At 37.5% G+C, this 12,620-nt stretch overlaps 1 protein-coding gene across 3 annotated transcripts in view; it reads right to left on the reverse strand.

Moving 5' to 3' along the window:
• Nucleotides 1-12,620, reverse strand: part of ESYT2 (extended synaptotagmin 2) — an 83,477-nt gene continuing 70,857 nt past the window's right edge. For all 3 annotated transcript variants that reach the window (XM_032099375.1, XM_032099365.1, XM_032099357.1), the window contains 8 exons: nucleotides 10,905-10,991; nucleotides 10,009-10,158; nucleotides 8,597-8,985; nucleotides 6,373-6,471; nucleotides 5,709-5,840; nucleotides 4,239-4,344; nucleotides 3,268-3,317; nucleotides 1-3,146 (listed from right to left, as the gene is read on the reverse strand). In XM_032099375.1, coding sequence (XP_031955266.1) covers nucleotides 3,101-3,146; nucleotides 3,268-3,317; nucleotides 4,239-4,344; nucleotides 5,709-5,840; nucleotides 6,373-6,471; nucleotides 8,597-8,985; nucleotides 10,009-10,158; nucleotides 10,905-10,991 — 1,059 coding nt within the window. In that variant the 3' untranslated portion in view covers nucleotides 1-3,100. The remainder of the gene's footprint in view (nucleotides 3,147-3,267; nucleotides 3,318-4,238; nucleotides 4,345-5,708; nucleotides 5,841-6,372; nucleotides 6,472-8,596; nucleotides 8,986-10,008; nucleotides 10,159-10,904; nucleotides 10,992-12,620) is intronic.

Raw genomic sequence — 12,620 nt, forward strand, 5'->3', positions numbered from 1 at the left:
TTCCATATGAACCATTTATTGAATAAATACATGCATCATAATGTAGAATTACATGAGCAAAAAAGGCAATCTGTACAAAATTGATTACCCTTTGTTCTCATTTCAACTCTCACCATTTGCTGCAGCTCTGATAAAGGATTCAAGACAGAAAATTAAAACTCTTTTAGTCCACCTCCAAGTGATATGCATGCTGATTTGAGTTTGAGTTATACCACTGCTATAGTTAAGAAAGCTGGTTTTCTTTGTCAGTGAAGCAGAGTAATTCTAAAAACAGTTTCAATAGTACAGAACATGTGTTGGTACATACAGGTAACAAAGCTTATTTTTAACCATTTCATATGTTCATATTTTAAGGCACAAGGATAAACAAGAACTACATGAAAAGCTATCAGTTGATATTGAATAAATGACTTGATAATGAGGTGCAATTTTTGCCCAGAGGCAAAACTGTCCTTCCTACTTCCAAATAAATGGAACAATTGGAGTTCGGTAATACAAAAGTTGCATCCACTATCCAAAGAATCAATCTCATCTAGGCACTCACAGTCTGATCCAAATTCACTCAGGAGGATGTTTCTGAAGATCTGGCATCCAGAACTGATTACAGACTATGGGAATTATAGTTGCTGAATTGCAATGACAGTTAAATCTCTTCATTTCAGATTCCTAAATGGAAAACAGGATCTCTTAAGAACCAATCCCCACTTTTAGGTAGTGAGTTATTTTGGAAACCTGCCCTATATTCTTTATTCAATTACTCACTTTGTGCTATGCTTTCACATTTGCCTGAACACGGCATTATTTTCCACCTTGAAACTTTAAAAGACAGAATGGGGTTTTTTTGTTTAAGTGCAGTATTCTGTCCCCAGACTTCACTTAAGTCTTGAAACACCAAATCTGTTTAATACCCTATTTTTATTGGCTTCAGATCAAAGTCTGTGCAGTCACTGGCCAAGGAGTAGAGCAAAAATCCTTCCACCTCAGACTGAACCAAGGCAGAAGACAATGATGTTGAACTGCTACTCTCAGACCTCATTTATTCAGACTAGCATTTGGTTTCTGCATTTTCATTGCATTAAGAACAATTCTCTGTCTTTCCATTCTTAACATCTTAATGGAGAACTGGCAAAGGAAATAATTTAATCATATTTTAGATGAATAGATGAGTGAATATATAGCTACTCATACCTTCCAATATACAGTGAAGCCTTCAAATGGAAATGTTTTCTTACAAAGAATCTCTATTGCCCAGCCCAGTAACAGCAGTTACAGTACAATTTACAATGTAAGACTGTTTGATAAAACTGTCTTGTATAAAATGTGGCAATGAGAAGGCCATCACTGTATAGGGGTGTATGGTGCAGGTCACACACATCCATGACAAATGTTCACATTAAATTGAATTTAGACAAACTGAAATTTTTAGACTTGAAAAAGACAAAAAGCTACATGTATGGTAGGCACTTTGGTACATCTAGTAATGTAGGCAAATTCTACATCTAGAGTTAAGGTTCTGTCAGTAGTCTTACAATAAAGCTAATCTCAGGAGTTTATCATTCTGCTTTAAAATTCTTTCTTGGCTGAGACATCATTCTAGAATCTTAGCTAAATAATATACTTTGTCTAATTGCATACTTATCCAAGGATGAGGACATAGGCTCTGCAAGAGCCAAGCTGTTCTCTTGGATTCTTAATGCACATTTTTCTAACAGTCTAAAAAAACTTACCAGAAAAAGAAAAATCAGTTCTGAATACAAAAAAAACCCTCCCATAATTCAGAAAATTAATGAGCTCAGCTGTTGGGGCTGATACTCTCCCTTCAGATCCTGCCTGCCTGGATCAGTTTGTGCTAATGGTGTCCCTGCTGCCTCTTGCCCAGCCCATGGCAAGGATTCAGGAGAAGGACAGCATTTCTCAAAAATCTTTGTGGACCACTGAAGTGCATTTTGTTCACGCACCAAGCATACCAAGTAGCAATGAAGCAACTGTCAAAGACAGTGAGTTTCATCTCAGTTTTCCACTTACCTACTGGTGTTCATCTGAGGATTACAGAAGGTATCTCATAACATACTATTTTAGCACAGTATTGTGTAATAAAAATAACATATGTCTTGTACATATGCCTACTATATGAACTTAACTTGCAAGCTGATTTGTCGACTTATAAATAAGTGAAACATGGTGGTAAGGACAGTTTAAAGTGGTTAGAGATCTTCTTTATAATACAGAAAAATCCGTGTCCTCATACCTTCAAAAGATCACATGTCTAGTGCTCCAGAGTACAGGAATAAATAACAAAATCCAACTGAACCTGTATAATAAAACTGTACTGTTTGTTATGTTTACTCCATTAAATGAAAACTCAGATTTAGAAACTGTGATTTGTGGACCTCATCCTCTATTTATACAATATTTATAGAATTCTCATTTTTATTTATAATATTCTATAGCATGATTTCCCAATAATACATTTATATATAAATATTAAAATGTTAATGTTTTGTACATTTTAAGCTAGCCCCACTAGGCCAGAAACACAATAAAGTAAAAATGTTTTTCTGCATTTTCTTTTTGCAGAGTATCACAAAATGATTAAGACCATTGTGCTGCAAAGACAAAAGAGATTCATCTGAAGAAATTAACATGCATTTAGAAGAAAATATCTATATCCTTTATCTAATTTTCTTCTGAATTCAAACCAGCATGAAAGAATTATAAAAAAATAGTATATATTTACATGGTACAGTATACCTTGGTGAGATATAAAACAAGGCAGGAAAACAGCAGAAAATGTTCTTTTCACTTTCTAATAGGTACAGCTGTCATAAAGATCAATTTAAACACAAAAGGTTAATTTACTGTACTATTGCACATTACAGTAACACATAGAACTGTTTAGCAAAATAAAATACAAAGTTTAACAATGAGGAAAGCTATGTCTACATAAAATGACCAAGTGTTATAAAATTATTGGGGATGTGTCTAAGAACTAAATCAGTAAAGCTATAAAAATAATATTGGTACATCTGTGAAAACAATGCGTTAAAAATATATAAAGGTTGGCAAAATAATGTATGAGGAATTCCCGCTGTCCATGGGCCTAACTTGCACCATGTGGCCTTGTACCATCTTCTGTCAAATCATACCTGGAAAAGAAAAAACCAAAGGATTAGTTTTTTATGTTTAGCATGTATTATTAAAAGTATTATAAACACAGTAGTTGTTAGTATGTAGTATTATTATTAATAAAGGAAATGTTATACTTACCACTGGGTCCAGCCTTTAGCAAGTTCTTCAGATGCCAGAGGTATTAATACCTGTGGAAAGTTAAATTACCAATCAATGCACTGTGTGTGCCTTTCATTCTATACCTATTAAAGATCAAAGCTGACAATCCTGTAAACTACAGTGTAAGCAATGCCATTAGTAAATGATGTATTTTACATCCTTGTCATAGCTCTCTGCTATCTGCCTGACTTGTAGTGAAGTTTCAAGTTGCTGCTTTTGATCTTAAAATCCACACCCTTCAGTGGTACAGTCCCAGAGCACCTCACAGCATGGCAATGGCAATCAGCAGATGTGTTCCAATTTACAGCCTTCCGGATAAACAGGAAAATCAAGGACACTGTTCACCGTGAACTGACCATGATTCTCTATCTCTCATTCTCTTCACAGAGCTCAAGTATGGCAATTTGAAAGGGTGTAGGAATTTCTTATTCCTTTTTCATACTCCAAATCACATGTGTAGGAAATTGGGTGACTTCATGTGTGCCTATAGAACACTGAAGTTACAAACACAACAGCTGGTGTTGGCATTGGGAATGTCTCCAGTAGCAGCTCTTTCTCATGGATTTTACAAACTGGGAATTTAATTACTTGTGTATTTCCCTAAGTACTCATTTGTCTTTCCAGTTTTGTCTGAACATTTTCTGAAATATTGCCTGGTTTCTACTGGTTCTTTCCTTTCTCTAACAGCATGATAGTAAGTCTGACAAGCACATTTCTTTTGTTACTGTGAACTTACCGCTCTCTAGAAGAGATTCTGCCTCATCTTTCTAAGTCTGGCTCTGCAGTTTGTTCCTTCCCTTACTGAAGCCTGACATCTAAGGCACCTGTAAGTTTTGAAAGCTTCATACCCGAATCAACTGCGTCAATCAGCACTAACTCATATGTCAAGAGGCTTTTTATTTTATATAATAACAAGCTGTATTAACAGAATTTGCTTATTGTCAACTTACTTTGCCAAGCAGCCCTTTATCTTTGGACAAGAATCCACCACTGTTCTTCACTGCTACATCTAGTGTTCTTCTCTGTACTTCAGGCAGGGAAACACTGAAATCAAACCTGACAGGCAAAGAGATGCTTTAGAGGGAATTCTGTACCTGAGGTAAAAGTTCAGTTCCTACAGCTAAACAGCCACTCAAATCAAAACCAAACCATCTCCCTCCCCAAATTAAAAAATGAGGTCTGAGACAAATGAAGAAAAAAATCCCAGTGTTTTGCCTAAAATTTTTCTTAAAAAATACTATGATCAATATCAACATCAAATGTTTGAGACTTCTGTTACCTTTGGCCTCTAGAGGCCACTGGTAAAACAAAACAAACACATGAACAAAACAAAACAAGGGAAAGGTCAAGCACTGACTCCAGAGAAAAAAGAATGTGGAATGCTCCTGTACTGACAGCTCAGTATCAGTATCCTCCAAAAGGGAAAGATTGGTCAGTCTTACTGATCCTTGGTACTTGATAACCAGAGCTCCTTTTCTTTCCTGGCATGCTAGGGAAAAGTATCAACTTTTAAGGAAGAATGCATTTTCTTCTCTAGAGCTGAAACTTAGAGAAAGTCAGGACAAGGTTATACCACAATCTACATCTATTTGTCACTACAGTTCTTAAACAGCTTTATTGCTTTGCAAAACATTTTACTTGGAAGGGCATGGTAAAATGAATCTATTACCTGGAATAAACAGGGGAGAGCTGCACTACCAAGAAAATCTCCTGGAGCCTCTAACTAATGATTTACAGATCTGGCTTGGACAGAAGGGACTGAAGCATTGTTTTCCCTGAGTTCATTTGCTGTCTGCAGAGAAAGGTCTTTATTGAAAAGTGATGGGTGGGAGAGTAAGGGGCAGACATGTGAGGGAAACTACTATCAAAAGATGAGTGCGAGGATAAGGATTTTTATGCAATGTAATGTTGCACAAGCTGGTACAACTTCCAACATATAGGCCAGGATATAATCTACAAGGAAATTTCCTGACTCCCCTGGATGCTGAAAAGTGCCACTGAGTGACTGAGCAATGTGACCATGCACAGCCACTGGCTGGCAGCATCAGCCAGGCAATCAGCCAGCCAAGCTTCCTGGCAGGAAGGGAGACCAGCAGTACTGGCCAGCTAAAGGCACTCACATTCTCACCATGTGCCAGGAGAGCAAATCCTGCAGCTGAGCTACCAGCACGAGGGGCATGGAACTGGTGCAGGATAAGGCAAGAAAGACAGAAGTGGCTGCTAACAGCAAAAAGGGCTGTAGTGAGAACAGGGAATAGAAGCATAGGAAGAAGACTATAGCAGAAGAGAAAGGTATGATCAAGTCTAATGGTGACAACCAGCAACTTCAACAGCTCATCCATTCAGTAAGCACATAAACCTTGATTTGACAGTTTTGTAATTACATGATACAAAACTACTACCCATAGTTTAGAACCTACATTTGATCAAACACTGGGTTTAGTGTCTTCTTTGATACATGTGTTTTTCTTCGTCCTGATCGTCTCTTATCAGGCAGTAAATACATTCGCACATAGGGATCAGATCCTTCTTCGGAAAACGCTATTAGATTTCTGTGAAAGTGATAAACAAGAAAAAACACTTAGAAAATCAACGAGACATTGCTGAATGTGTCTATGCTACTATCACCTAATTTAGTACATGAAGCAGTTCCCCTGCACACAGTATGATGTGCAGTGACTTGTACAAGACCAGATGACTGGTACGCAGAGAGCAGAGGTGAGAATACAATGTTTCCTACATTCCAATTTGAAGTTTAGATATGGCTTTTCAAAAATCACGTGTTTTGGTCATTCCATGAAAAATTCAGTCTCTTAGAGACAGCTTTCAGACACTGCTGATAAAAATTTACATGTCATTTTCATTTAAAATCTGACAGAGGCATAATAGACAAATATAAAATCACAGCAAAATCTTTCACAAAGTTTTTACTGATTCTGAGTACAGCTCTGTATATTTTTGTATTTCCGCATATGTTGTTTTAAAAATAACAAAGATTAACCAATCAACTTAAGAGTAAGTCAGAATATGACAAACTTTATAAAGAATTATGCACAAATAAGAAATTGTGTAGTGTATGCTCACCTGCAGGAATGCACTACCACAATCAGTTTGTTTCTTTGTGAACTGTGACGAATTGTTAGCTGAATCTGTCCTAATGGAGACTGCCCCAGAGTTGTTCCACTGCAGGAAAAAGCAAAACATTAGCTTAGATTTTAAAATGCATACTAAAAGTAAGACTCAACTGAGCAGTCTTCCATAAATCATGTATTATCCATTTAACTTCTCTGAAAGAAGAGAGCACGTGTAAGCATGTGAGCATATCCTCATCAGATTCTCATACTTCAGTACCTTGTCTAACAACTCTGCTCTCCAAAATAAGCCAGGTATTATTGTCAGTTTGAAGGTCAGCTGCTCCTTAGTACTTTGAAAACTATCATGAGTAAAAAACTTGCTTACCCTAAAATAAACATCAAAGTAGTATCTAGGAAATTGGAAAGAATAATAGTGCAAACTGGAATGAAAACCTCAGCCATGGGCCACTCTTACCTAAGGCCAGGAGCCAATTAGAAGATCAGCTCATTCTTTTCTAAATTCTCTTATAAAAATATAGATATTCTTGGGATTAAAATAGTGATAACTTAAATCCACTTGCTGTCATAAAAGCTCAAATCACACTATAAACACAACTACTTTACTTTTCTATAGCTTATACCACAATGAAAATAAGATTAGAATCAATTTACACTTACAAATACAGGTCATGTTTAAATAAAAAGCAAGCACCATGCTTAAGAATTTGTGTTTTACAGAATGGCCAACATTTGCAGAATTCCCTCATCTCCATGAAATGCTCATTTTAGTTTGTGTGAACTGACTACGAGTATTTCCCATACAACACAGGACAGTATGTGCCATATTTGCCATTTCTCAGCCACCTAAAGAGAATCTTATCTTCAAGGGAGAAGAGTGCCTCTTTTGTGACTACCTACTACAAAGTGATTGCTCCATTAAAATTCTCAAGTTATTCACTTTATGAATGAAGATTTAACTTCAGTATTTTGTTAGTTAAAATTTAAAAAAATAATAATCGAAGTACCTAAAAACATGGGATTTGCAATAAAAGACCTCCTTACCTGTAGCTTTACCACTCTTACCAAATGAGAAAGTATGACATTTGTGCATTATATGAGGAATAGTATTTCAATATTTATCACAATTAACAAAGTCTAACTCAGTTTTGGGCCAGGAGAGAGACTGACAAAGTGAAGACAAGTTAGCACAGGACTATGAAGATAAATGGGGGTCTGGAGCACATAAGCAGGTGATGTATTTGTACAAATTGAAGAGACAGCCAACAGCAGACTGAATTGCAGCCCTTCCACTACTTAAAACAGGTATTTTAGAGAAGACCAAGTCAGACTCCTCATGGCTGTACACAGTAAAATAACAAGAGACCATAGTCAAGTTGCAGCAAGATAAATTTCAATAGAAATAAGGAAGAACATTTTAACAGTGGAGTGGTTAAGCACTGGAGTTGCTGAAAAGGTTTATGGCATCTCTATCCTTGGAGATAATCAAAAGTTGTTTTGACAAGGCCCAAGAAACCTGATCTAACTTTGAAGAGGAATTTGCTTTGAGCAGAGCGATGACCAACCAGAGATTCTGTCCAACCTCTACTACTCAATTGATTCTATGAACTCTGACAGAGAAAAAGACGAACTGGTTCAATCCCTCACAAATAAAAAAATAAAATCTTTCTACTTAGATTCACAGAGAAGCTCCATGAATAGAGAATGAATAGTTTCCAGTCTCCTATTCAGAGCAGGATGTCTGCTCAGCTATCTGTACTTGGTAATTATAGCTGCCCACTGAAGCAAGTAAAAAAAAAATTCAAGAATTTAAGAAAGCATGGATGCAGCAATCCTCACTAACTGCATAGTAACTGACCACCCATTTAGCATTCTTTATCGTCAACTATCCCTCTGAGTTATTTAGAAAGACCAGCTATTTCCAGTTTAATTGGCTTAATTAATGCTAATAAGATTCAGTGGTGAAACAGGCAACTACTGCCATGAAACTACGAAGTGCAGCTACAAGAAAAAGTGGGACTTTATCTTGCAGACGATCACAACGGTAAAGGTAACTTCTAACTGCAGCATCTGTCTGAGATACCCGGAGGAAACAGAAATCCCAGTGACTGAACAGTAAAAAATATACTGAAATGTGAACTAGGAACTCCTGCTTTGGTGACATTCTTTGTAAATCAGCTTAGCTGTGCTGCAAAAGCAAGAAGTGCAGGCCATACTTCTCGAGCTGTCGGAGCCTCTGGCGCAGCTCCTGCGTGGCGATGGGCAGGGAGATGTCTGAGGCGATGCTGGGCGTCGGCTCCTTCACTGAGAGGTGGCTTGGAGAGCAGGAGAAGTTGGAGGCATGAAGACTGGAGGAGCTTCGGCTGAGATCTGTTGGCCACTGTGGGCTGGCATTGGGAGGCTGACTCTTATCAGCTGTATCAGTTTTTTTATCACTATCAGTCACTGGGGATGCTGGAACCGGCTTGTTTGGATCAGGTGTTGGTGAGACAGGAACCTGAGGCTTAAAAGATGATTTTCTTGCATCTTTGGAAAGAGATGGCCTTTTTACTTGGGCTGAGTGTTGATGATCTGGAGATCTTGCCTGCTTTTCAAGAGAAAGGACCTAGATATAGGAAAATACACATAATATTACTATTTTGCAGTATAAGAAACAGGAACAAATTTGTTTCTACAAGAGTACTGGTTGGTGACAAGTTGTAAAGTTAAGACACTAAAGCAGGACCAAAACACACTTACTAACTCTACCTATGAAATGCTTTGCATGACAAAACGCATCACTTTCTTCATGGCAACTGAAGTAACTATCAAACAATGTGAAATTCTCCATTTATTAAGAATTATTCTCCTCATTATTCCCTTCCCATATTCTATGCACTTCTGGTGCAAGTGCTATTTACTTTGCAGCTCGAGCCATCTGGAAAGCTATTGTGTAATTTTTTTCTTCTACTCTTTCAAAATTTAATTTTACATCACATTTTTTTCTCATTAATTGTACTTACTTTCTCTTTTGTTGGTTACTTTAATTTATTAATGACATGTAAGCAACAAAGTGCTTTAGGAAAAAAAAAATAACAAGTTTGACGGTGTTTGTGAAGAGATATTGTGCCTTATTAAACCACATAATTTAGACGGGGAAAAAAGATAAACCAACTTTCAGGTATGCAAGGTTTGTTTTCAAAACTCCAATATGCTTGAAAGCTGGTTTGAATTTTTCCAGTACTATGCAGATACTTCCTTTCCTTATACACTTTATTTTTTAAAACCATCAAAACCTCAGTTCCATTTCTATGTAAAGGTGATTTCTGATCTGTAGCCCACTGGGTTCAAAAGAGATTTGAAGGAATTCAGACTCCAAATGTGATTTCCAGATGTAAAACCACAGGGAACCTTGTTTTTAATTAATGCAGGTGACCACTGTTTCATTTTGAGCACTGTACAGTTTTCAAATGGAGCGTATTTAAATTAGAAGCTATCTCTGCATACTGATAGCACTGCACAACCAAGGACACTTAGCAGGTGACATCAAAGGAAATGTACTGTCTTCTTCAAAAAGCTGGCAGAACAGGAGTCACAACAGCCCTAAATATGCTTACAGATATATACAATAGGAAAAGTTTTAGAATACCCTGAGTGCAATCTTCATGTTTATAGTGCTGTTGGGACCGGAGTTGCTCAGGTGGAACCGCTGATGCATAGTTAAATCTTCACTCTCTAGCAACTGGCTTAGAGGCAGCTTGAAATTCCCCAAAGAACACTGGTGTTGTTCATCCCTCACCTGCAGGAACACAGAAATTTAGTCACTTTGTATCATCTGCTTTGTAAGAATTCAAAGAAGGAAATTACATTTTTATTTAAAAACAAAAAATACAAACAATATTGAATGTAGTTTGTTCTTAAACCAGATTTCCCTGATTTTAAGATTACTTTACATTGAAGGAGGTAAAAACAAATATACTCAATGCCTAGTTTCTTCAACCCTACCTTCCACAGAAAAAGTAAGACAGAAAACTAACCATCACATCTACATCTACCTGACCCATTATCAACATAACTCCATGGTTTCCAAACTGTGTGAAAATGAATTCCCACAGCTATTAGAGGAAGAGTGACTAAGACAGTCCTCATTTACGCTTTAGTCTCTTTGAACTATGTAAATGGCATGTCGACAGTGTAAAGGGATACCGTATTTGGATAAAGCAAATACTTCCTTGGTATAAGAGAGGAAAGATTCCTAGTTCCAAACTAGTGTACCAAATTTACTTTTGTGGGGTTTTTTCACATTAGAGAAGACAACCATTAACTATGTTATTCATGTGAGAGCCTGGTTATAGTCTTTTTTTCCTTTTAGTAGTAAACGGAAATAAACATTTCATTGCCTGGTCTAAAAAAAAATACTTTAAGTATAATTTTAATGGTGTTCACAACATATTCAGTCTCATTTCATAACTCCCTTTAATGTCTGAATGTCACTACTGCAACATCTTAGAAAAGAAAGGTATCTAAAGAGAGTGAGACACATACCTCAACTTCAAGATCTTGTCTTTTGGGATTGTGTACAAAGAAAGTAAAGTTTTCCTCCCATACTGGTTCATTGGTCTTGTATCTAATCTGAAGTAAAAAGGAAGCACATGAATTATAAAACAGTTTGTTTAATACAGCTGGTGTCAAGAGATGAGAGAATTTCTCATGGCGGTGTTTTATTTGGTGTGTGCAGAGAAGGGCAGCAAGGCTTGGGAAGGGTCTAGAAAACAAGTCTGATGAGGAATAGCTGAGGGAGCTGGGTTTGTTTAGTCTTGAGAAGAGGAAGCTCAGGAGGAACCTCATTGCTCTCTACAACTCCCTGACAGGAAGCTGGAGTGAGGTGTGGGACAGTCTCTTCTGCCATAATTACAGTGAGAGGACCAGGAGAAATGGCCTTAAACTGAGACAGGGGATATCCAGATTAGGTATCAGAAACATTTTTTCACTTTTAGCATGGTCAGGCATTGGAATAGGTCACCCAGGGAGGTGGTGGAGTCACCACGTTCACGACGTGAACTGGTGCTGGGTTATGTGGTCTAGGGGTTACAGTAGCAGTGCTGGGTTGATGGTTGGATCTTGAAGGTCTCTTCCAAGCGTAATGATTCTATGAAAATTTATGTCTGAAACTTGAAGTATTTAAACAATGGCCAAGTACAATCTACCCACGGCATACATAATATCGCATATAAAATTACACAGACAACATGAACTGATTGCACATTCTCTCCTCTCACACTGCTCTAAAAGAGCTTTCATAACTCAATGAAACTCCTAGAAACTAACAGTTTTCTTTATCTCCAGTTAGCCACGTGGATGATTTCACTGCCAAATCTCACAATTTTCAGCAATCCATTAGCGGGGGGACGGGAAAGCAGAGGGGAAGAGAGAAACAAGTCTTCATTAAAAAAGCTATCACCAAGAGCAAAGGACTTGGATTTTTATCTCCATTCTTTATGTCTTAGGTTACGATGTAGGATGTAACCAAATGTATGTATTCTATCACCATCTTCATAAGCTGTCAAACCAGGTGGGGCAGTGTTCTTTATCTCTTCCATGACACATCCCTGATAACTCCCTCTGGGAAGTATCTTCTGTTAATGGGCCATCCAGCCTCACTGCATGACTTACAGAATTACATCATCCCACTGTGAGATGCCCCGCCCACGGGGGGGGGGGGGGTGGAACAAAGCATTCCTACCTGGATATAATCTGAGGTTTGGAACAGCCACCATTTAATTGGACTGCTACCACCACCCTGACTAACAGGGTGTCAGGCTGTATCCTGACTCTGACAGTTTAAGCCAGTGTTTTCTGCCTTTATTTTTAATTTTCCTACTAAACTGTAGTTCTGATTTGGAATCTCCCACTAGTTTCTTTTCAAACTAGTACACTCTATTAAAACTAAGACTGTATATAATTCTTCTTTAGGCTTAGTGAAAATGTTTGACAGGTTATGAAGAAGCCAAGTTAGATGTTCTCTCCTTTTGGCTCACTGACACTTCTTAAATTCATACCTATATTGCATATATCTACCTATCTAGGAATCATTTCACTGTTGTTATTTTATTTTAATGAGCTATTTGAGTGCACAGAGGTTAGTTATGGATGACAGGTATGCTGAATACTTTGGGTCGGAAGCAGAGGGATCATCATCAAGATCAATCTCATGACTGGCATCTGTTACAGACCACCAGATTAGAAGAGAGACATGGGTGA

This window comes from Corvus moneduloides, chromosome 1, assembly GCF_009650955.1.
Source record: "Corvus moneduloides isolate bCorMon1 chromosome 1, bCorMon1.pri, whole genome shotgun sequence".
Classification (NCBI taxonomy): domain Eukaryota; kingdom Metazoa; phylum Chordata; class Aves; order Passeriformes; family Corvidae; genus Corvus; species Corvus moneduloides.